This window comes from Lycium ferocissimum, chromosome 10 (genome assembly GCF_029784015.1).
Source record: "Lycium ferocissimum isolate CSIRO_LF1 chromosome 10, AGI_CSIRO_Lferr_CH_V1, whole genome shotgun sequence".
In the NCBI taxonomy this organism is placed as follows: domain Eukaryota; kingdom Viridiplantae; phylum Streptophyta; class Magnoliopsida; order Solanales; family Solanaceae; genus Lycium; species Lycium ferocissimum.
This window is the reverse complement of record NC_081351.1, coordinates 41074601-41095472: the sequence shown is the minus strand read 5'-3', so window position 1 is coordinate 41095472 and position 20872 is coordinate 41074601. Positions and strand designations below refer to the sequence as shown.

At 35.9% G+C, this 20872-nt stretch overlaps 2 protein-coding genes across 7 annotated transcripts; one reads left to right on the top strand and one right to left on the bottom strand.

The window, feature by feature from the left end:
- Positions 1 to 2621: 2621 nt before the first annotated feature.
- On the top strand, positions 2622 to 4989 carry LOC132034908 (lecithin-cholesterol acyltransferase-like 1). Its single transcript, XM_059425244.1, has 3 exons — positions 2622 to 2633; positions 2771 to 3276; positions 4038 to 4989. The coding sequence occupies exons 1-3, from the start codon at positions 2622 to 2624 to the stop codon at positions 4954 to 4956; spliced, it is 1437 nt and encodes a 478-aa protein (XP_059281227.1). The 3' UTR covers positions 4957 to 4989.
- Positions 4990 to 6037: 1048 nt separating this feature from the next.
- Positions 6038 to 16514, bottom strand: LOC132033878 (uncharacterized). Of its 6 annotated transcripts, XM_059424018.1 has the most exons (19): positions 16306 to 16514; positions 16100 to 16215; positions 13387 to 16021; positions 12915 to 13310; positions 12443 to 12838; positions 11341 to 12366; positions 11196 to 11273; positions 11009 to 11125; positions 10842 to 10913; positions 10634 to 10762; positions 10402 to 10470; positions 10184 to 10333; positions 9888 to 10079; positions 9721 to 9774; positions 8197 to 9615; positions 8041 to 8124; positions 7422 to 7679; positions 6616 to 7215; positions 6038 to 6525 (listed from the first exon to the last, which is right to left on the bottom strand). In XM_059424018.1, the coding sequence occupies exons 2-19, from the start codon at positions 16211 to 16213 to the stop codon at positions 6239 to 6241; spliced, it is 8076 nt and encodes a 2691-aa protein (XP_059280001.1). In that variant the 5' UTR covers positions 16214 to 16215; positions 16306 to 16514; the 3' UTR covers positions 6038 to 6238. The 6 variants fall into 6 exon arrangements, with proteins under 6 accessions (XP_059280001.1, XP_059279997.1, XP_059279996.1 ...); XM_059424014.1 differs by having other exon boundaries at positions 8041 to 9612; XM_059424013.1 differs by having other exon boundaries at positions 8041 to 9615; positions 16306 to 16513.
- Between the last annotated feature and the right edge of the window lie 4358 nt (positions 16515 to 20872).

Sequence of the window (20872 nt, the reverse complement as noted above, 5' to 3'; positions counted from 1 at the left end):
GATTTTTTGGTACTGCATTTTGAAACTCCACACTTATCGTGCAACCTACACTTTGCTCTCTTATTCTTTCACTTGTTTATGAAAAGTCGGAAGCTTCGAGTTCTTCAAATAGTTGTGGAAGCGTTCGTCACTCCATCTCACATCATGGACTCCAAATAATTCTACTAAATTTATGTTATGCGTGGAATTCGCGAAAGGGTCAGACCACATTAAATTTTATGTAAGACCATATAAATCTCTAAAATGTAATATTCACTCTATTATTGCTATCAAAATTTCAGCACTGCAGGAGACGTTTTTTCAGGTGTCATAAGTTTAATGTAAGTTATCTCTTTTTCCTTGTGATTTTTTTGTGGCAGATCTGTAATGAATTTTTTTTATGTTTATGTTTTGTGCGGCAGTTGTTGCATGCATTATCGTATAGATATTGGGACTAGGAAGACGAAAAATATCTAGAAAGAACTATCCAGGTCATCAACTAATTGAAAAAAGAAGAAGATGTTATCATTAGTAAAACAAATCTTTTGAAAAGGTAAAATGGTGCTCTTGTTTGTGAAAATAATCTTTAAGAGATGGCTGTAATTGCATTTGATCTTTTAGTTGTATAGTTTAGATGTAATGTAATGGTGGATGCATGAATTGTAATTGCAGATGTTTTTTATGTTTTGGAATGCAGTGAAATTTTGTGCCATATTGTTGCTTTTATGCCATAATATTTAGGAATTTCAGTGGATCAAATATGACCATATACCATGTGGAACTGCACAAATTTGCCCTACAATATTTTTTTCAGGTTTCGTTAACTCAAGGGCATAGGTGACGCAAAACGTAACGTTAGGGGCATGGGCGGATTGACCTTTAAACGACGGGCAAATGCGTGCAATTTCGCATAGTCCGCGGGCATATATGGACCTTTTCCGTTTAAATTAATTTTGAGGTTTAACAAAGTAAGTTAACTTTAGACATATGAAAGTTTATAATTTGTAATTGCTCTCAAATAGTGTAAATAGAAGAACTTTATACGAAATTTATACAGTTACATAAATATTTCATATCGATTTTATATAGTTTTTATACGCGAAATTCTAATCCTTGAGCGAGATTCGAAGTGTGATTTCGTGTATATTTTGAAGAAAAAAACTACTGCTATATTGGTAAACGGAAATCTCCTGCTATGTTTGGTAAACATGAGTCTTTATTTTGTATATATAGGTTTTTTTTCTCTTTGCATTTTTCATAGTACATAGAAGTCAATCATTTTTTTGCGCGGATTGTCCTTCTTTTGGGGTGGTCTTTAAATTTTGCCCCTCATATTTGTGGTCTTTAAGTTTTACCCTTCGCTTAATAAAGTGGGCGAATACCTGAGGTTCTGGGTTCGAACCCCCGCTCAGGCATAAAATAAAAAAATAATTTCTCTGCTATATTGGTAAACGGAAATCTCCTGCTATGTTTGGTAAACATGAGTCTTTATTTTGTATATATAGGTTTTTTTTCTCTTTGCATTTTTCATAGTCCATAGAAGTCAATCATTTTTTTGCGCGGATTGTCCTTCTTTTGGGGTGGTCTTTAAATTTTGCCCCTCATATTTGTGGTCTTTAAATTTTGCCCCTCATATTTGTGGTCTTTAAGTTTTACCCTTCGCTTAATAAGGTGGGCGAATACCTGAGGTTCTGGGTTCGAACCCCCGCTCAGGCATAAAATGAAAAAATAATTTCTCAAAGCGAAATTTGGGGCGTGTATGGGATCCAAAGTATACACGCCTTAAGGAAAAACTAAAGTTATGCGGATCCAGAACTTTTCCTTAAAACATAGTTATATGGGGCGTACTTTTAGTTAAGGCATAACTAAAAGTATGCCCCATCGTAACTTTTCCTTAAGGCGTAGACTTGACTTTTCCTTTAGTTATGCTTTAGGAAAAGTTCTGCGCTTATAAGATATCTTTTAGTTATGTCTTATGTGGCACACTTTTAATTAAGGCATAACTAAAAGTATACCTCATAAGACGGAACTTTTCCTTTACACATAACTAAAAGTTTATCTTGAAAAGTAAAAAAAAAAAAAAAAAATATGCCCCAAGGCAAAGTCTGTCGGAGGGGGGCAGAGCGAAATTCAAACCGGAGGGGGCAGAGCGAAATTCAAACTCTGGCTTGCTAATTTTTTAAAAATTTTGACTGAGCGGGGATTCGAACCTGAAACCCATGACTTTTAGGCGAAGGACAAAAATTAAAGACCACTAATTTGAGGGACAAAAGTTAAAGACCACCCAAAAGAAGGACAATTCTGCGAATTTCCCGGGGTCAATTGGGGACTTTGGTCCAATGGGCTCATTGTTTCTGTTACTATTCACCACTAATGTAAAGCTCGAAAAACCCATTATTATGTAACTAAAGAGGGTGTTTCGCACAAATACTCTATCATCGGGGTTGTCTTTAATTTTGGCTCTTCAGCATTTTTAGCGCGTCATAATTTAAATTTCGCAAGACATAGTTTATGTTTAACTTCGGTATGTGTATCATATCATTCACACAAATTATGTCGGACAAGATAAAACTTTCAACACTCAACATAATCTGAAAAATATCACAAAACTTATGCCGCAGTACCTAATTCCTATAGAATTTATGTCGAACGAGGTAAAAATTCAGTTTTCGAAGATAAAATATTACAGAAATTATCTTTCATGTAAGATCTGAATATTTTCATTAAATAAAGTAAGAAAAATACAGGCACAAATATGAAGGACAAAAATTAAATACCAGTGCGTTTGAAGGACAATCCGCGCAAAAAGTTGACTAAGGACGTAAGTGCATTATCTACCACAAAGACAAGGAACAAGTTTCTCCATATTGTTATCCCAATCACAAACAATGGCCATGGACATGTTCCTCGTTGTCCATTAACGTGGTTAGCCATGAAAATATTATTCATGATGGCTATGATGTTGTACACTTGTCAAGCAACTACTAACCTCCACCCTCTAATCTTGATACCAGGAGCTGGTGGGAACCAGTTAGAAGCAAGCCTGACTTCGGAGTACAAGCCTACAAGCTTGTTGTGCAACAGATGGTATCCATTAAACAAAGATAGTGAAGGTTGGTTTAGGATATGGTTTGACCCAAGTGTACTTTTGGCACCCTTCACAAAGTGCTTTAATCAGAGGATGAAACTTTACTATCAAACTCACTTAGATGATTATTATAATGCCCCTGGTGTCAATACTAGGATTACACACTTTGGTTCCACTAAGTCCCTTCTTTATCTTGATCCCCATCTCAAGTAAGTTCCCACTTATATTTATTTATGAGCTTACATTATACTTTGAATTTTTCTTGATAATTTATTGAGTGCTTGGTCATTTATTATTCTGAATGTTGAAAATGCTTAATTATTATTATTTTTATTTTTATTCTGTTTTTGGTTCACCAATTTTCTAACACTTAATGTGAGCCAAGTTCTTAATTATTCTTAATACATGATCGGTGCTATCTTATGATTGGAAAACCAATAGGCAATAGATGTCCTACCCTCGAGATGTGACCTAACACTCGATGAAGTGAATAAAAATTATAGAAGACCGGAGTTGACATTTTTACATATAGACAAAAAAGAAATGTTAAGTCTTGGTAGTTAAAATTACCTAATAGCTATACGAGTAGAATATAATAGGTACCAAATAGTAACTGAAATAGTTGAAGTTCACAGACGTTGGCCTGATACCATTTTTAAAGGAACATAAAGAATATATGTACTTCTCTGTTCTCCATTAAATACTAGTATTATTATAGTAATTGTCTCATCTTGGCAGTAACTAAATGGCAACCCTTGCTGTTATTAGCTCTGCATTCCCAAATTTACTAGTATGAGATTCGATGGTTCCAACTTTATTTTAACTCCATAATATGTCTTGCATTCTGTGTCAACCAATAATCCAAGAATTCCTTTTTTTTTTTTTTTTTGCAGTAGTAGTAGATTGATTGACTTCTCTTTTCCTTGTAATAACCTTTTTTTAACATGTACTTCACATGGTTTGCGCGTAGGAAAATTACAGCATATATGGAGCCACTTGTGAATACTTTGCAAGAACTAGGCTACAGAGATGGCGAAAATCTGTTTGGAGCACCGTATGATTTTCGTTACGGTTTAGCTGCAGAAGGTCATCCAAGTCATGTTGGTTCCAAATACCTCAATGACCTGAAAGGACTCATAGAAAGTGCAAGCAATTCAAATGGAGGAAAACCTGTTATTCTTCTTTCCCATAGCTTAGGAGGGTTATATGTCCTTCAACTACTCTGCCGGAACGCGAAATCCTGGAGCCAGAAGTACATCAAACACTTTATAGCATTGTCCGCACCTTGGGGAGGCACAGTTGAGGCAATGTTTACTTTTGCTTCCGGAAATGCACTTGGAGTGCCTTTAGTAAATCCATTGCTAGTAAGGGAAGAACAAAGGAGTTCTGAAAGTGACATGTGGCTTTTGCCTTCTCCGAAAGTATTTACCACCAAAGAACCACTTGTTAGTACCCCAAATGCTGCATACACAGCTCGAGATATCCCGTCATTCCTCAAGGATATCGGGTTTCCTGAGGGAGTTTTGCCTTACACATCGCGTATTTTGCCCCTGGTCAACAACTTGACTCTGCCTCAAGTGCCTATCACTTGCATAATTGGCTCTGGGGTTAAGACTCCCGAGACATTGTTCTACGAAGATGGCGAGTTTGATAAGCCACCTGAGATTGTGTATGGGGATGGAGATGGCACTGTCAATATGGTAAGCTTGTTGGCTCTTGAATCACATTGGGATAACAAGAGTCACCTACCCCTTAAAGTGACCAAGTTACTGGGGGTTTCTCATACAGGTATACTAAAAGATGAAATTGCACTTGAGAAAATAGTTGAAGAGATTTCTTGTATTAACTCTGAAAATGCTACTGGCATTTCACTAGTTTCAAAAGCTTGATCATAATTGGTGATACTATTTCTTAGTTGTTTCTTCCCTGGGCTTTTTTTACCATTGAACTTTTCGAGGGAAAAGTTAAGTGATGAGATGGTCTAGTACACCACTTGAAGGATAAGCTAAAACGAATTAACTAACAATATTTTTCCACAGTAGACCAGGTAAAAGAATCTATTTGTGAAATAATTTGAGTGATGCAATTAGGAGAAATAAAACCTTTTAGAGAAAGAAGTTGGTAATTTAAAAGTTGTCCTTGTGACCTGGCCTTTAATAAGATACTCCATCCGTTTCATAATAAGTGGGTTTTTTAGCTTATGCACACCCCTTAAGAAAGTGCTCACTCTTAGAACATTAGGAGTGTTTTTACTAACTTATCCCTAAATAAATGCCTAGAAAAAAGAATAGCTACTTAATGATTCTTGATTATGTAAATAAGGATAATTATGGAAGAATAAGATCAATTTGTTTTTGAAATCCTAAAGCATCACTTATTTTGAAACAAAATGAAAAGCTTAAAACACCATTTATTATGAAACGGAGGAAGTAAAGAAAAGGGAAAAAGAGTACACACACAATGTACTGCAAAAGCTCCATATGAAATTTCATTAAGGTTTTGTATTTGTGTGATTTCCCTCGGCACATTCTTTTGCTCCAAAATTATTTCACTGCACAACACATTACCATCCCATGAGTAGAAAATTCACAACTAAGAGAAGTTGGGCATATTCAACACTAAAATACACTCAAGGACGCGGAAATTACTAGGAAACTGATATTAAAGCATTACTAAATATGCCCAACATCATATTGTTCCTGGAGTTGCAGTGATTATTCAGTGCCCAAGGCAAGTAAAGATTTTCTTTCCACATTCTCATCTTTAGAAATATTATCGAAATAGTTAGCTCCCTTAAAATCTTTTGCATTAAAAGACAAATAATTGGATAAATTGGAATGAATTTTGAAAGTGTCAAAAGTAACACAGGTGGTTTAAGAAGCACCTGTGAGTTAATTTGGAATAATTCAGTAGTTAGAGATTTGGTAATAATCCTTACAATTAGAAATTATCTGTCAGAAGACTACTTACTAAGTCAAACCCATATGGTAACATAAACATGAAATAATTACATAATCTGTTTGTTCTCACCACTTTCAAGCACCAAAAGAAAAAAACCATTGCAGGTCTTATCTCATGTAACAGAAATATAGGCCATGAGATATGGCTGCAGCAATCAAACCAGGACAACCGTAACAAGAAAAATTGAAAAGAATTACAGAAATTTTTCTTCTATTTCCTTGGGAGGATATCCAAAGCACGCCTCTTTTCTGGTCTTAATGCTGTTAAAGTGCCAACATCTCCCTTAACACTTGGAGCATTTTCTTTCATGTCAGCTATCTGGGATAGTTTGTTGGGGGTTCCATGGATAAGAACGCTTCTGGCATTCTTCTTCTTCACAGTAGAATTCAAGTGCTTGGCAAAAGAAGTTTTAGCTACTCCTGCTGGGGTTAATGGTACTTTCTTTTCAGCCAAGTCATTATTTTGCTCAGAGATCAATGTATCTTCATCAGCTAAGCCTAAATGACATAACAAATCCATAATTAGTATAGTCAACGCTAAAAGTTCAAAATATATCAGACAAATCCGGTGGATCAGAACTTGTTTACCTTCCTCGATAGAGCTGATGTTTTCATGACACTTAAAAGAGGGTGATAACACTGCTTGTGTTGATTCATGCTCCTTTTTATCAAAAGAATCCTCATCCTGTTGCTGAGCTGCACTGGACTTCCCCTGATTACTTTCATTCTGAAGCTCTTCCGAAAATGATGAATGGGTTATATTTCCACTCTCTCCTGCAAGTAATCCAGGCAGGTCCATTTGGGTGGTGAGATCTGAATAGTTAACAATCGTAGACATTCTCTCAGTTGATTCAAAAATGGTAAGTCCATCCCCTTGATCAGCAAAATCACCTTCCTTAAAAACATCTTGGCATTCCTTTGCGGAAGAAGTAAACTCCTTGATGCTCGAAACATTTTCTATCATATAATGTTCTGGAAAGTGGAACTGCTTATCAGCAGGCAATACGGTTGAACTTTCTTTTGCATATTCATCATTATCGGGAATGTTGTTCTGTAGGAAAGCGTTACTGATATTTCTCACTTCTAGTTTTTGTACTTCATCTCCCTTAGTCTCTTCTACTGTGATGATGATCTTTTCCTGACTTCTTAATGCAGTGGATTCAGCATCAAATTCAAGAATTCCATTTTCTGAAATTCATTACTGAGTAAGCAGTTCCAGAATTTGGAGAACAATATAAAGCAAAACCGCTAAAGTTATTTGAAAGTTAAGAATCACAAATTTATCATATAATTGCAAATATGGTTAAAAAAGGGATAACCTCGATATACAAATTTCATGCACAAAGAAAAGTTTTTTCCTTTCTTTGTTGCTCATACAGTCTTAACGAACTCACCAGCACTAACAGAAATATCATCGGTCTTCCTTACGCTCTCCTGAGTTATGGTCTCAGTTTCAATGTCAGTTAGAATGTTCCGTTGTTGGCAAACTGCATCACTAACAACACCACTTTTTGTTGCTTCCCTGGTATTAATTAACCTGTCTTCTAGAGATTCTTGAGACGCCATTAGATGATCATCTTCCTTCCCCTCAGCCACAGCATCATCTTCGGTGACTTCACGCAAGGGCTCGAACTGATGGGCAGAATCATTTTCTGTAGCATTGGCAGTAGAAATTTCAGGCATATGCATCTATTTAGGGATTTTTCAAAATAGAAAATGAGAAAGGTGTAAGAATTAAAACTGTAAAAGGTGTAAGAATTAAAACTCTATTCCCTCTATACCATGTTCCAAGAAAACTGAATGTAAATGTTTCAAGCATCTGATGAATTAGTTTCTTGTTCTTCACTGCACTTTATTTTAACCACTCCAAATTTATAATTATGCCATTCAAGAATTCATTATAGGATATTATCAGACTTGCAATTAAGTTTATACAGAAACTGAATCTACAAGTATAATATCGTCCTGTGACTCTACAGTTATTGCCCAAATATTGAGGAGTTAAAATATTACCTTTCTGCGTCTCCAGTTCTGTCTGGCTGGGAACACTGCCATCGTCTATATGAAACCAATCGAGTGTAGCGTCACCAGTATTATCTGTCATTTCATTTAGAAGTTGATGATCTTCGTGCTGTGCAAAAATTTGTTCCTGAGAGCCAAGGAACTTACCACCATCAAGATCCTTGAAGATATCTTCCTCACAACCAGGACTTCCCTCCAACTGCAGTGGACTTGTACCTTTTGATGATGTAGGAAACAGAGGCCCTCTTTCAGATTGGTCTTTAATCTCTTTGGAGAAGCAAGATCTTTTTGTGCTATCAAAACCTCCGCTAATAATCTCTACACTTAGTGGTTCTCCAGAAAATTCAAACCCTTTGAGCTTAGGCTCCTTACCAACCATTACAGAAGCTTCATTGATAACCATGGCTGTCTTCAATTGACAACTAGAAGCTTCATCCAATCTTGAAGGACTTGTTCCTTTGATTGGGGTAGCAAACTGCAGTTTCAGGTGATCTTCAGTGTTCTCTTCATTACAGGCATCCAATGGTTTAAGGGACTCAGAACATGAGGGACTTGTTTCTTTGATTGGGGCAGCAAACAGCAGTTTCAAGTGATCTTCAGTACCTTCACTGAAAGCATCAGATGTTTTGACGTTCTTGGGACTGCTCTGATTGATCTCCGGCACCATCTGATGTTCAGGAAATTCAATATCATCACATGTAGGCTTTGAAATAACAGGAGAAGTACTTTCTTCTGCAATTTCAACATAAATGTCTTCTTCCAGAATTTTAGAGGTATCTCTTAGCAACAAATCCCTGTCAACCACTGTTTCCTCAATTTTGTGTTCCTCTATGTCAACAATTTCCTGAACCCAGCTTTCATGTCTCGTATTCATCTCCGTACCTCTAACTATTTCTCCGGACATTGAAACATCTGCTGTCTTAGGTTCTTGAGAAGAAAACTCGCCATCCCGCAATGGAGTCATGTTTTTAGTTGACGATGCAAAAAGCATAGTACCCTGACCTTCATTGTTCTCTTCTTCAAGAGCACTGGAATCTTTCATGCACTCAGCAGTTTCTTTGATCTTAGGTTGTTGAGAAGATAACTCATCATTATGCAATGGAGTCATGTTTTTTGCTGATGTTGCAGACAGAATATTACCCTGGCCTTCATTGTTCTGTGCTTCAAGAGCACTGGAATCTTTCATGCACTCAGCAGTTTCTTCGATCATAATTTCTTGAGAAGAAAACTCATCATTCCGCAACGGAGTCGAGTTTGTAGTTGATGTTGCAGACAGCAGATTACCATGACTTTCATTGTTCTCTTCTTCCAGAGTACTGCATTCTTTCAAGCATTCAGCAAATTCTATGATCTTTTCAACTTTAATCTGTTCTGCAGAATGTTTAGAATCTGTGCACTCAGCAGTTTCTTTGAGCTTCTCAACTGAAAAACCTTTGTTATGAGAGAGCCCCTGAACATTCCTAGACAAAAGATTTTTCTCGTCTTCTGTCTTTCTTTTTGTCCCATCCATTTGGTTCAGAGTCTCGGTAATGATGGGTGAAGCAAACAGCAACTTCAGTTGATCTTCTGTACATCAGGAATTAAAGCTATTAATGCACAATCAAGCAGCAAATAAAATATGATAGGAGAGCTACATTTACTTTATACAATAAGATATAGCTCAGAACTAACCTTGCTTATATTCATCACCATAGTTGAAAGCAGTGACATGTGAGGTCTCAGGAGCTACAAGAATTAAGTCTTTGAGGTCAGTATAATTCAACAAACACAAACTGAATTCACGTTTTGAACACTCAGCTTGTGTAAATCCATTATGGCTAACAGGGATAATCTACTACCTTGGTCGACTCCAACAGTCAGAGCTTCAGATTCATCGAGGTTTCTTTCTACTCCACTGCAAATAGAAGTTTCCATTTCATGACTCTGGCTATACTTATCTTTGGTAGAAGTAGTCTCTTGGTTAGTGCATTTTACAGAGACGGGTGAGGCAAATAAAGTCCTTCCAGGTTCCCCTGTTATAATAGACATCCCTAAGCAGATATTAGAAACCGAAAAAGAAAAGAAAGTGAAGAACAGCTGAAAATCCAGAGGGAAAGCAGAAATTACTTCAAAAGAAAGAAATTTCAGAACCAACCTTTCTTGTCCTCAACCAAACCACGGCCAAGTCCTTCTCCCGCGGCCATTGCTTCTCCACTCAATTGACTTTGAAAAAGGAAATGCTGGCCTCTAACAGATTGTGAAACAACAGAGGGCGTAGCAAACAAACCTTTTAGATCTTCCCCGGCTGCATCAAGTTGAAGAGTTAGACATGATTTCAGGTTTCACAAAACCAGGAAACTAGCTGAGAAATACCTTCATCTTTAGATGTGTCCTTTAAAGGAGTTACAGATGGTGTCAAACCATTGCCAGCTGAAGATGCAGCTGCATGTCAAAAGATGCTTATAAGGTGATTAGTGAATATGGTCAAGATATTAACTGGCTTGTTATTCAACAACCTAAATCTTGAAATCCTTCTGCTTCAAGTAAGAATATAAACCAAGCAATAAAATGGCTTGGAAATCATATTTAAGGAAGAAAGACTAACTGTTCTCAGTTTCAGGGCAACTTTGCTTGTATTGACTGCTTGTCTCATTAATCTCGATACAAGTTGCTATTTCTGCCTTGCTGCTTCTACTACCAAATGGGGTGGCAAACAAACTTTTCAAATACTCTCCTGTAACATATAGCATAATCGAGCTGTAAGTAAGAGATACTCTTCGGGAAAGAGGAAGAAGAAGAAGTCTAGGACTAACCTTGGCTATGTTCACCACAATCACGGACAGAACTTTGGAGACTTGATGTATCATTACCACTAATGGGAGAAACTACAGAAATCACAAAGCAAAATGCCGAACAAAAATGATTTGCAGCAATAAGTTATAAAAAGTAAAAATGTAAAAAGAAGCATTTTGAAGCTAACCTTGCCACTCTCTGTTGAGACCCTTTTCCCTTGAATCACCATCCAAAGAAGCTTTCTTATCTTCTTTAGAATGTGAAATATGACAAGGAGTGGCAAACAATATTTTAAGTTCTTCACCTGTTGCATCAAAAGGAAGAGAAAATGAGCAAATTGCAAAGAACATGAGGTGAGAAAACCTCATAACTACCTTGCTTCTCTTCATCACCGTCCTTTGAAGTAGTTACATCTGATATGATGCCATCACCAAAACTACCAGGTTCTGCAACTAAAAGAGAAGGTCAATGTATTATGAAATTCCTATAATCAGTAACTGATCAAAAAGGGCTGCGTACCTTGAAGATCTGGAACTGCTTTTATGGGACCTGAAACAGTTTTCTCAGAAGCTGCTTCCTCCAGGTTTTCATATTCTTCTGCATGTATTTCACCGTGATTTGTGAAGGTAGGTGCATCTCGATCATATACAGCTTCCATAGGACCAGATTCAGCTTCCACGTGTTCCATGGGGACATTACTGGACAACCCCGCATCAAACTCTTTCACATAATCCGTTACAGTTAGCGCTTGTTCACCATAATTTACTCCAACCTTAACAGTACATCGAGTCTCTGATTGTTCTTTAAAATCAGAATCAAGCTTCTCTTCCATATTATCACTCTGGTTTACGGAACAGTTATCAAGAACTTCATTAGATGATCCTGTGCCAAATTCTGCATTATCTGCTGCAATTGCACCGTGCCCCAGTTTGTCCAAAGTTATGTCATTTGGAACTGCATCGTCAGCAAAAACAGAACCAGGACATAGGCCTTTGCTTTCGGACTCCTGTTCACCATAAGTTAGTCCTTCAGTAACAATACATCCAGTCTCTGATTTTTCTTTTAAGCCAGCATCAAGGTTCTCTTCCATATTATCACTCTGCTTTACTGAACAGTTAGCAAGAACCTCACTAGACAATCCTATGTCAAATTCTTCTGTATTGTCTGCCGCAATTGCGTCATGCTCCAGTTCGTCAGAAGTTATGTCATCTGGAACTGCATCATCAGGCAAAGTAGAACCAGGACACAAGCCACTTTCGGACTCCTGTTCACCATAAGTTTCTCCTTCAATAACAGCACCTACAGTCTCTGGTTGTTCTTTAAAGCCAGAATCAAGGTTCTCTTCCATATTATCACTCTGCCTTAGTGAACTATTATCAAGAACTTCATCAGATAATGCTACGACAAATTCTTCTGCATCATCTGCTGCTATTTCACCTTGCTCCTGTTTGTCAGAAGTTACATCATCTGAACATAGATCTCTGCTTGCAGGTGCCTCAGGATCAGAATGCAAAAATCTCTCAACTTGGTTCTCCTCGGGTCTAGCTGCAAGTATGAAATAATGAATTAGCACTCTTCACAATAAAATGCATAATATTAACTTATGATCAGATAGACTAACCGCTGGAGTTGAATGGATCACCGAATGGGAGGTATTTGGATGCGGAATTATTTTCAGATGGAGAAGCATTTGCATCTTCAAGTGGTCCTTCCTCAATTAATTTGTCAGCTGGGGTGCTTGACTCAGCAGCTGCTTTATCCTTGGTTCCAGAATCAAGAATCTCCTCCATATTATCACTCTGGCTTAGTGAACAATTATCAAGAACTTCATTAGATAATCCTGTGGGAAATTCTTCTGCACTATCTGCTGCCATTGCACCATGTTCCTGTTTATCAGAAGTTCTGTCATTTGGAACAGCATCATCAGCCAAAACTGAAATAGGACATAGATCTTTGCTTGCAGGCGCCTCATGTTCAGACAGCAAAAGTTCCTCAACTAGGTTCTCCTCGGCTTTAGCTGCAAATACGAAATAATGAATTAGCACTCTTCACAAGACGATGCATAATATTGATTTATGACCAGATACACTAACCGTTGGAGTTGAATGGATCACTAAATGGAAGACATTTTGATGTGGAGTTATTTTCAGATGGAGAAGCATTTGTATCTATAGGTGGTCCTTCCTCATTCAATTTGTCATCTAGGGTGGTCAACTCAGCAGCTGTTTCATCCTTGGTTCCAGAAGCAATGTTCTCTTCCATATTATCACTCTGGCTTAGTGAACAATTATCAAGAACTTCATTAGATAACCCTGTGTCGAATTCTTCTGCATTATCTGCTGTAATTGCCCCATGCTCCTGTTTGTCAGAAGTTGTGTCATTTGGAACAGCATCATCAGCCAAAACTGAACTAGGACATAGATCTTTGCTTGTAGGCTCCTTGTGGTCAGACTGCAAAAGCTCCTCAACTAGGTTCTCCTCGGGTCTAGCTGCAAATACAAAACAATGAATAAGCGCACTTCATAAAACAATGTATCGTATTAACTTATGACCAGAAACACTAACCGTTGGAGTTGAATGCTTCGCTGAATGGAAGACATTCCGATGTGGAGTTATTTTCAGATTGAGAAGCATTTGCATCTACAATTGGTCCTTCCTCAGTCAATTTGTCAGCTAGGGTTCTCGACTCAGCAGGTGCTTCATCCTTGGTTCCAGCAAGAACTATATTGACATCATCTGTGACAGCTTTAAGCTCATTTAGAGATGATCTTGAGAAGCTCATTGTACCTTCTGAACCTGAGACAATACAATGTTTATTGTCTGGTTCTCTGACTATTTCCATGTCCTCAGGCATGGGAACTTCTACTTCCACATTTGATCTCTTTAGTCGACCCTGCTGCTTCTTTCTGGCAGTACTAGTCTTTTCAACAACTGCTGCCTCCACACTTCCTTTTGAGCTACTCGTGGACTGTTTCAAAGAATCTGTTTCTTGAATAACAGTGCGGTTTCTCTTGGTCAGCTTATTATCACCATTTTCCTTCTTTTCATCTGAAACTGCTGCAAGAGTGTGCCTAGTAGCACTCCTTCCAGAACGTCTCCTCTCTTCTCTTACCACGGAAGTTTCTTCTTGCACTGATTTGTCCAACATCTTGGTGTCTACATTTGCTTTAGCAGCATTCCTTCTAGAGTGCCTCCTCTCTTCTAATTTAGTTTCAGAAATATCATCTCTTGCAAGTACAGGATCTTCCACTTGTTTAGCAAGCCTTTTTGACCGCTTGGCTACCTTCTGGGGTTCTTCTTTTGTATCTTTACTCCTTATCTCAGCATCATTAGCACTTAAGTTTCTTTTTTCCTTTACAACCACAACTTCATCACTTCTTTCTTTCTCCAAAGAAGGAACAACAGATTTGCGCCTACTACTTCTGCCTCTATCAAGCACTTTATTTTCAGCGATATCATCTCTCACCAATACTGAATCTTCCACTTGTGCAGCAAGCCTTTTTGACCGCTTCAATGCCTTCTGGGGTTCTTCTTTTGTACCTTTACTCCTTGTTTCGTCCTCATTAGCATTCAAGTTTCTTTTCTCCTTTACAACTGCAACTTCATCACTTCTTACTTTCTCCAAAGAAGGAACAACAGATTTGCGCCGATTACTTCGGCCTCTCTCAAGCACTTCATTTTCAGTGGTATCATCTTTCGCCAATACTGAATCTTCCACCTGTGTAGCAAGCCTTTTTGACCGCTTCAATGCCTTCTGGGTTTCTTCTTTTGTACCTTTACTCCTTGTTTCGTCATCATTAGCATTCAAGTTTTTTTTCTCCTTTACAACAGCAACCTCATCACTTCTTACTTTCTCCAAAGAAGGACCAACAGATTTGCCCCTATTTCCTCTGCCTCTATCAAGCCCTTCATTTTCAGCAATATCATCTTTCACCAATACTGAATCTTCATCTTGTGTAGCAAGCCTCTTTGATAGCTTCAATACCTTCTGGGTTTCTTCTTTTGTACCTTTATTCCTTGGCTCATCATCATTAGCATTTAAGAAATTTCTTTTCTCCTTGGCTGCAACTTCATCACCCCTCAATTTCTCCAAAGGAAAAACAGATTTGCGCCTATCACTTCTTCTAACAGGAACTTCTGCTGGTTCTTCAAGTTGAAGAACCACTTCAAGTTTCTCCTTAGGTTCAACAATTTTAGTTCCACTTTCTGATGTCGAAGCTTCTACAGTCACTTTAGACTGATTTCTAGTCCTTCCCATAGTAACCATCTTATCTTTTGAAATATCATCAGTCAATTTTGCACCCTTTTCCTTATTAGCTACCCGTCCAGACCTCTTCATAGCCTTTTCGGATGGCTCCACCACACTATTCTGCTGAGACCTTCTTGTGTTTACTCTGACTTCATCTTTGACAACTTCAACTGAAGATTCAACAAATTCAGTACAAACAAGTTCCTCACTTATCTCAATAACTTCCTTACCCCTTGTCCGGTTCCTCTTGTTACCAACATTATCCTCAACTGGTTTCAAGTTCCGAGACCTTGTTACCAGAGCTGGCTTCTCCACAATCTCCTCCTCACTTTGAACAGGCAAGGTCTGATTATGAGCCATCGATTTCCTTCTCGTTTCTCTTTTCATCTCCTTGGCTTTTGTTTCAGACTTGGTGCACTCAGTAACAAATGTCACTTTCTTGTCCCTCTTCTCTGCCCCATCAGTTCCCTTTTCACTTATACTTTTATCCAATTCTTCCATATCTTCTGCACTCTCTTTACCATTTTTCCTACTTCTTACTCTCCTACTCGTCCGTAAACCATCATTTACGCCCTCACTTTCTTGTATAACTACTTCTATGTTCCTCAAAGATCTTCTTGTAGCCACTCCAACTTCACCCTTACCCTCATTCGTTGAACTTACGCTATCTTTCACATGCCTTTTCGCTCCCTTTTTCTCGATAACCGTAACTGGACTATCCAAAATGCCTACATTTAACCCATCACTACCAACATTCAAGTCATTCTTATACACCATTGACTTCCTTCTCCCTCTCCTTTTCACTTGAGCGGATCGCGTAAACTCAATAACTTCATTATCAGGACTAAATTTCACTTTCTTTACCTTCCTATTTACAACATCAGATTCTCTATCATCATCTAAAACCTTTAAACATGATCGCCCTCGAGTTAAGGGCTTTTCATCATTTACCTATACATATATATAACCACAAATTTAAATAAAAAATTCTTCAAACCTAAAAATAAATAAAGATTAACGTTACATTACCTTAAGAAGTGAAGAAAGCTTGTTAGCCATTTCTAAGTTTGTTAAATTTGCAGGAATTCCATGTTCCTTGCATAGTGCTTGTAGTTCTTTCCTTTTCATGTTTTCAAAATCCATCTCTACACTTTTTTCAACAACCAATTAGAAAAATTGGAAGAGAAACATAACAAATAACAAATTGAAAGAATAATTTGGAAAGGAAAACGTACCTGAGATTGAGAAATTTTGAGTAACTAAACATTGGGTGTTTGGTTTTCGTTCTAAAAAATTTTGAATTTTGGGGTACTGTTTGAATTTAAGTGAGGATAATAGGGATTTGAAATTTGAATTTTGACGGGTTTTCCCGCTTCTCAATGACCACGTGAATAAAAGCGTGTTAGGGAAGTTTGTTTAGTCCTGAAGAATGGATAAGGAGCTTTCTTTTTCTTTTCTTTTTTTTCTTTTTTTATTTTACTTTATTGTTACTTTTATATTTTTATATTTTAATTTAATTTAATTGTAACTAGACTAGATGACGTGGAGGAAATTTAGTGATTGATAAGTGAGAAAGTATACAGACTTGCAGAGGAAGGTTTATAGTTGGAGATCTGTATTTAATCAAATATAATAAATTCAGGGATCCAAAGCGACGATCCGAGCCTTATATCTCACATCCTATCTTATCCGTCAATTTCCTTCAATCTAATGGCCCATATTTCATTCTAGAAACGTACTATTTCCTCTGTCTCTGTCTCGATTTATGTGAAATCTTTTGAATAAATTAGATTTTTTTTAGCGCGATATTTTCATGTCTTATAAATATTTTGAATTGTGACTTATATAATACTTTTCACATAAATTTCATGTTTGGATTTATAATTAAAATTACAAAGTTCGAAATTGAAAGAGAAGAAGTACTCCACTAGTAATGAACATTGTGACACATATTAGGAACGTCTCTTTCGTGTAATTTCTCCCTCTCCTTCCCAAGAAGGCAGCCTGCTTGGATGGGCTTAAAAAAAATAACTTATAAGCTAAAAATACCTTACAAGCCCAAAAAAAAAAAAAGTTGGGGCGGCCCAAATTTTTTTTTTTTGGCTTATAAGTTATTTTTAGCTTATAAGCTGCTTTGTTTAAGTTAAATCAAACGAGCCTATTTATTTTTTTGAGCTTATTTTAAGCACAAAATGGCTTATAAGCTGGCCAGCCATCGGTCAGAGCATTATCGCAGGTATATACGTAAGGGTGGCGGAGAAAGTAACATCAACTGCACCTTGGGAACTATGAAAAGTGGAGGAGTGGCTTAGATAAACCTGGCTTAGGGAAGAAGGAAGGTGCAACGGACAAAATGCATATCTGGGCGAGCCTTCGCAACCGGGAACTCGGAGAATTCGGGGTATCTACATAGCTGTCCTCCACTCCCACCAACTCGGGTCATGTTCGCAGGCCTCGCAGTGTGTCGTAGCAAAAGAGCACATTGAGCCATAGTCACGTCACATCACCCAAACGTTAGGGTTAGAAAAGTCTTGTTTTGGCTTATATAATGGAACTTAGGGGAAAAGAAAGGCATCATCTTCTTTCCTATACACATTCTTGTAAACAAATACTCTTGCAAAAATCAATCTATTCTTAAGAGAACAGGGCAGATACAAAGAATCATAACTTTCAGATCATTTTTATCTGTTTTGATCATACTATATTATTTCTATTATTCAATAAACTATATCACGATCTAACTTCTCCGGACCGGCCTCGTAAAAGGAGTTCTCGGGGATAGATATGTCCCACTTGTCTTCAAATTCTTAGAAAACAAATCTTTAACTAATTTTTGGTTAAATCTGATTTCACCAAAAAACACTTTTCTTATTCATATCTACCATCTAAAAGTTTTTTTTCCTAACTAAAAAAAATTTGACTATCTTATAGTAAGTTTTTTTTCTGAAAGAAGAAAATAATGAAGGACTAGCTTGATTACTTGTATTAAATGTATAAAAAAAAAATTACTTGATGTAGAATAAAGAATGTGTTAAAGCATATACACCTTATTAGTAATTTTATTCAAAGAATTGTAAATGTAGAAAAATAATGAAATGCTAACTTGATTATGCATTTAGATATATTGTCTATATTTAGAGCCCGTTTGGATTGGCTTATAAGTTGGCTTATAAGTCGTTTTAAAACTTTTTTTTGAGTGTTTGGTCACTTAAAGTCATTTTGTGCTTAAAATAAGCTCAAAAAAATAATTGACCCATTTAACTTAGTTTATCTAAAGCGGCTTATAAGTTCGAAAACGAACTTATAAGCCAAAAAAAAAAAAAAAGTTGGACTACCCCAACTTATTTTTTTCGAAATTTTATGTTCTAAAATGACTTTAAGCTATAAGCCAATCCAAACGGGCTCTTAATAACTTGTTATATTATCCTTTAATGATGGATGTTTAAACATATTAAATTTTTTAAAATTGGATAAATTCGTAAAAAATATAGAATTAAGCTTTTTTATATTTTCTCAAAATTCATTAATATTAAATTAAGGATTTTTCTAAGAAAATGAAAAAAATAAGATTTGGTTTAGTACCTATACTATACAAGAAAAATATATGGAGAAAATAATTTTCTGATAAAACTATAGCATAAGATAGTAAATTTGATTACTTCTATAATTAAATTAGTTGCATTCTGATTAACAACAAATTTGACTTGGTTAAACACACATCACTAACGTATAATATAACGGGTTAAATTAATTTGTAACTACAATTTTAAACATATTTAATTTTTAAAATTGAATAAATTTGTCTAGAATTTGTGAAATTAATCTTTTTTATATTTTCTCACATTCCATTAACTAATATTTTTTTTGTTTTTTCGAAGAAAGTTGAAGTTGTAAGATTTGACTTATTACCTATACTATAACAAGAGTTATATATGTGTAGCTTCGATATGTAGAGAATAAATTTTTAATATAAATGTAGCATGAGACGCTGTATTTGATTATTTGTGTAATTACATTAATGATAACCAAAAATTTGATTTGGGTTATCTGCCGAATGCGATCATCTGATGATCAACTAATTCAACAATAAGAATAGGAAGCAAAAAAAAAAATTAAGACTATGATGCTAACTTTTTTGTGATAGAACTACGGCACAAGATAATATATTTGATAACATTATAATCATATTATTTTGGTTGAATTATAACAATAAATTCACTATTTACCCACATTTACTCACTTACGTAGCTAACTTCTACACACGTACTTGTTTTCGTATATAGCTCATGTCTTGTGCAAATAATGTAGTTACAATATATTTTCAAAATCGTTAGTTTTTTTTTTCCATGTACATTTGTGTAAATCATGCAATATCCTATATTGTTGTATATTATCGGTTGATTTAAATCATTTCTTTATAAACTTAAGTTCGTTAGTCTGCCCCTCTAATTATTCAAGTGGATAACTACGATTTGATTAACTGCACTCGATAGATGAAGTTATTCTAGCCCAATGATAACTTGACCCAATTTTGTGAACACTAGTTCAAGGGTTCGAGTCTGGCCCGCGCCACAGAATTTTGTTCTTTTCTTTCGATTTGAACGTACACCGTTAAAGAATAATATAATAGATTTTTTTTAAATGGAATTTTGTAATTAAGGTTTTAGAAACGTGAAATTAATCTATTTAATTTTTCTCAAGTTCCATTAATTAACAATTGTATTAAATTTAGGTTCTTCCTTTAAAAAAAATGAAAGAAACAGATTTTGATTTACTACCTATACACAAGTGTTATATATGTAAACAATATTTTTTGTGGTAGAAATATAGATTTAGATAGCATAATTGAATACTTTTATAATTACATTATATTTGTTAAATGATAACAAATATTTTAATGCGGTTGATCTGTCGAATGCAGTCGTCTAATAGTCAACTAAGTTAACTATAAGATAGAAAAAACTAAAGAATTAAGACTATAGTACTAACTTTTTTGTGATAGAACTACAACACAAGATAATACATTTGATAACATGTAGAATTACTTGCTTCGGTTTAATTATAACAACAAAGTCCCGACTTACTCACATTTACTCCTTTATGTATAGCTAAATCTACGCACGAACTTTTTGTCATACAATAGTAGTTAATGTCTTGTGCGATAATGTATTTACAATATATTTAACTAAATTCAACTTGGTTATCATAATTGTAAAGTAGAAATGCATAAACAATTTCAACCTTTCTCATCAGAATACAATTTGCATCAGTGGCTTGTTTTTCTTTTTCCGCTTGAAAAAGGGACATCAGCTGCTTGTGATTCTCCATACAAGCATGTGTACTCCATTATATCTCACATTTAATTTTATCGTCTGAAGACTGCCCAGGTTCTTTGACAACTTCCACTTCCGAATCTTTTTTGAAAAAAAAAGGTACATGAAAAATGAGCTCATAGGTAGAAACAATTAGTTGAAGTATGTACACACGTGTTTTGTTTTATTTACATGTACTTTTTGAAAATCAATAATATGCACAGAATAACCAATGAAAAGATATTAAGGGAGATGCTTATGCTGGTAGTAAAATGATTCTGGAACCGTGTATTCACCTTCTTTTAAGTGCCCAAATGGTACTGATGCATAACCCATTAGTCCTTTAATAGCTTCAATCCCCTTGTTAGTGGTTTGATAGAAAGTGTCATGCTTGACCTTCTTATATCTTGGTCTTTCTAGTATAGTCAAACGGACATGTGTTCCTTCTTTAAATATTTTTCGTGATGAATTTTTCCTGCTTCCGTTATAC

Bases quoted from the DNA above. Each gene is read 5' to 3' on its own strand.
- LOC132034908 (XM_059425244.1), top strand. The intron at 3,277-4,037 runs GTAAGTTCCCAC...GTTTGCGCGTAG, and splicing joins TATCTTGATCCCCATCTCAA to GAAAATTACAGCATATATGG.
- LOC132033878 (XM_059424013.1), bottom strand. From the start codon at position 16,213: ATGGATTTTGAAAACATGAAAAGGAAAGAACTACAAGCACTATGCAAG. The intron at 11,126-11,195 runs GTAGTTATGAGG...TTGATGCAACAG, and splicing joins CGGTGATGAAGAGAAGCAAG to GTGAAGAACTTAAAATATTG. The intron at 10,763-10,841 runs GTTAGTCCTAGA...TATATGTTACAG, and splicing joins TTGTGGTGAACATAGCCAAG to GAGAGTATTTGAAAAGTTTG.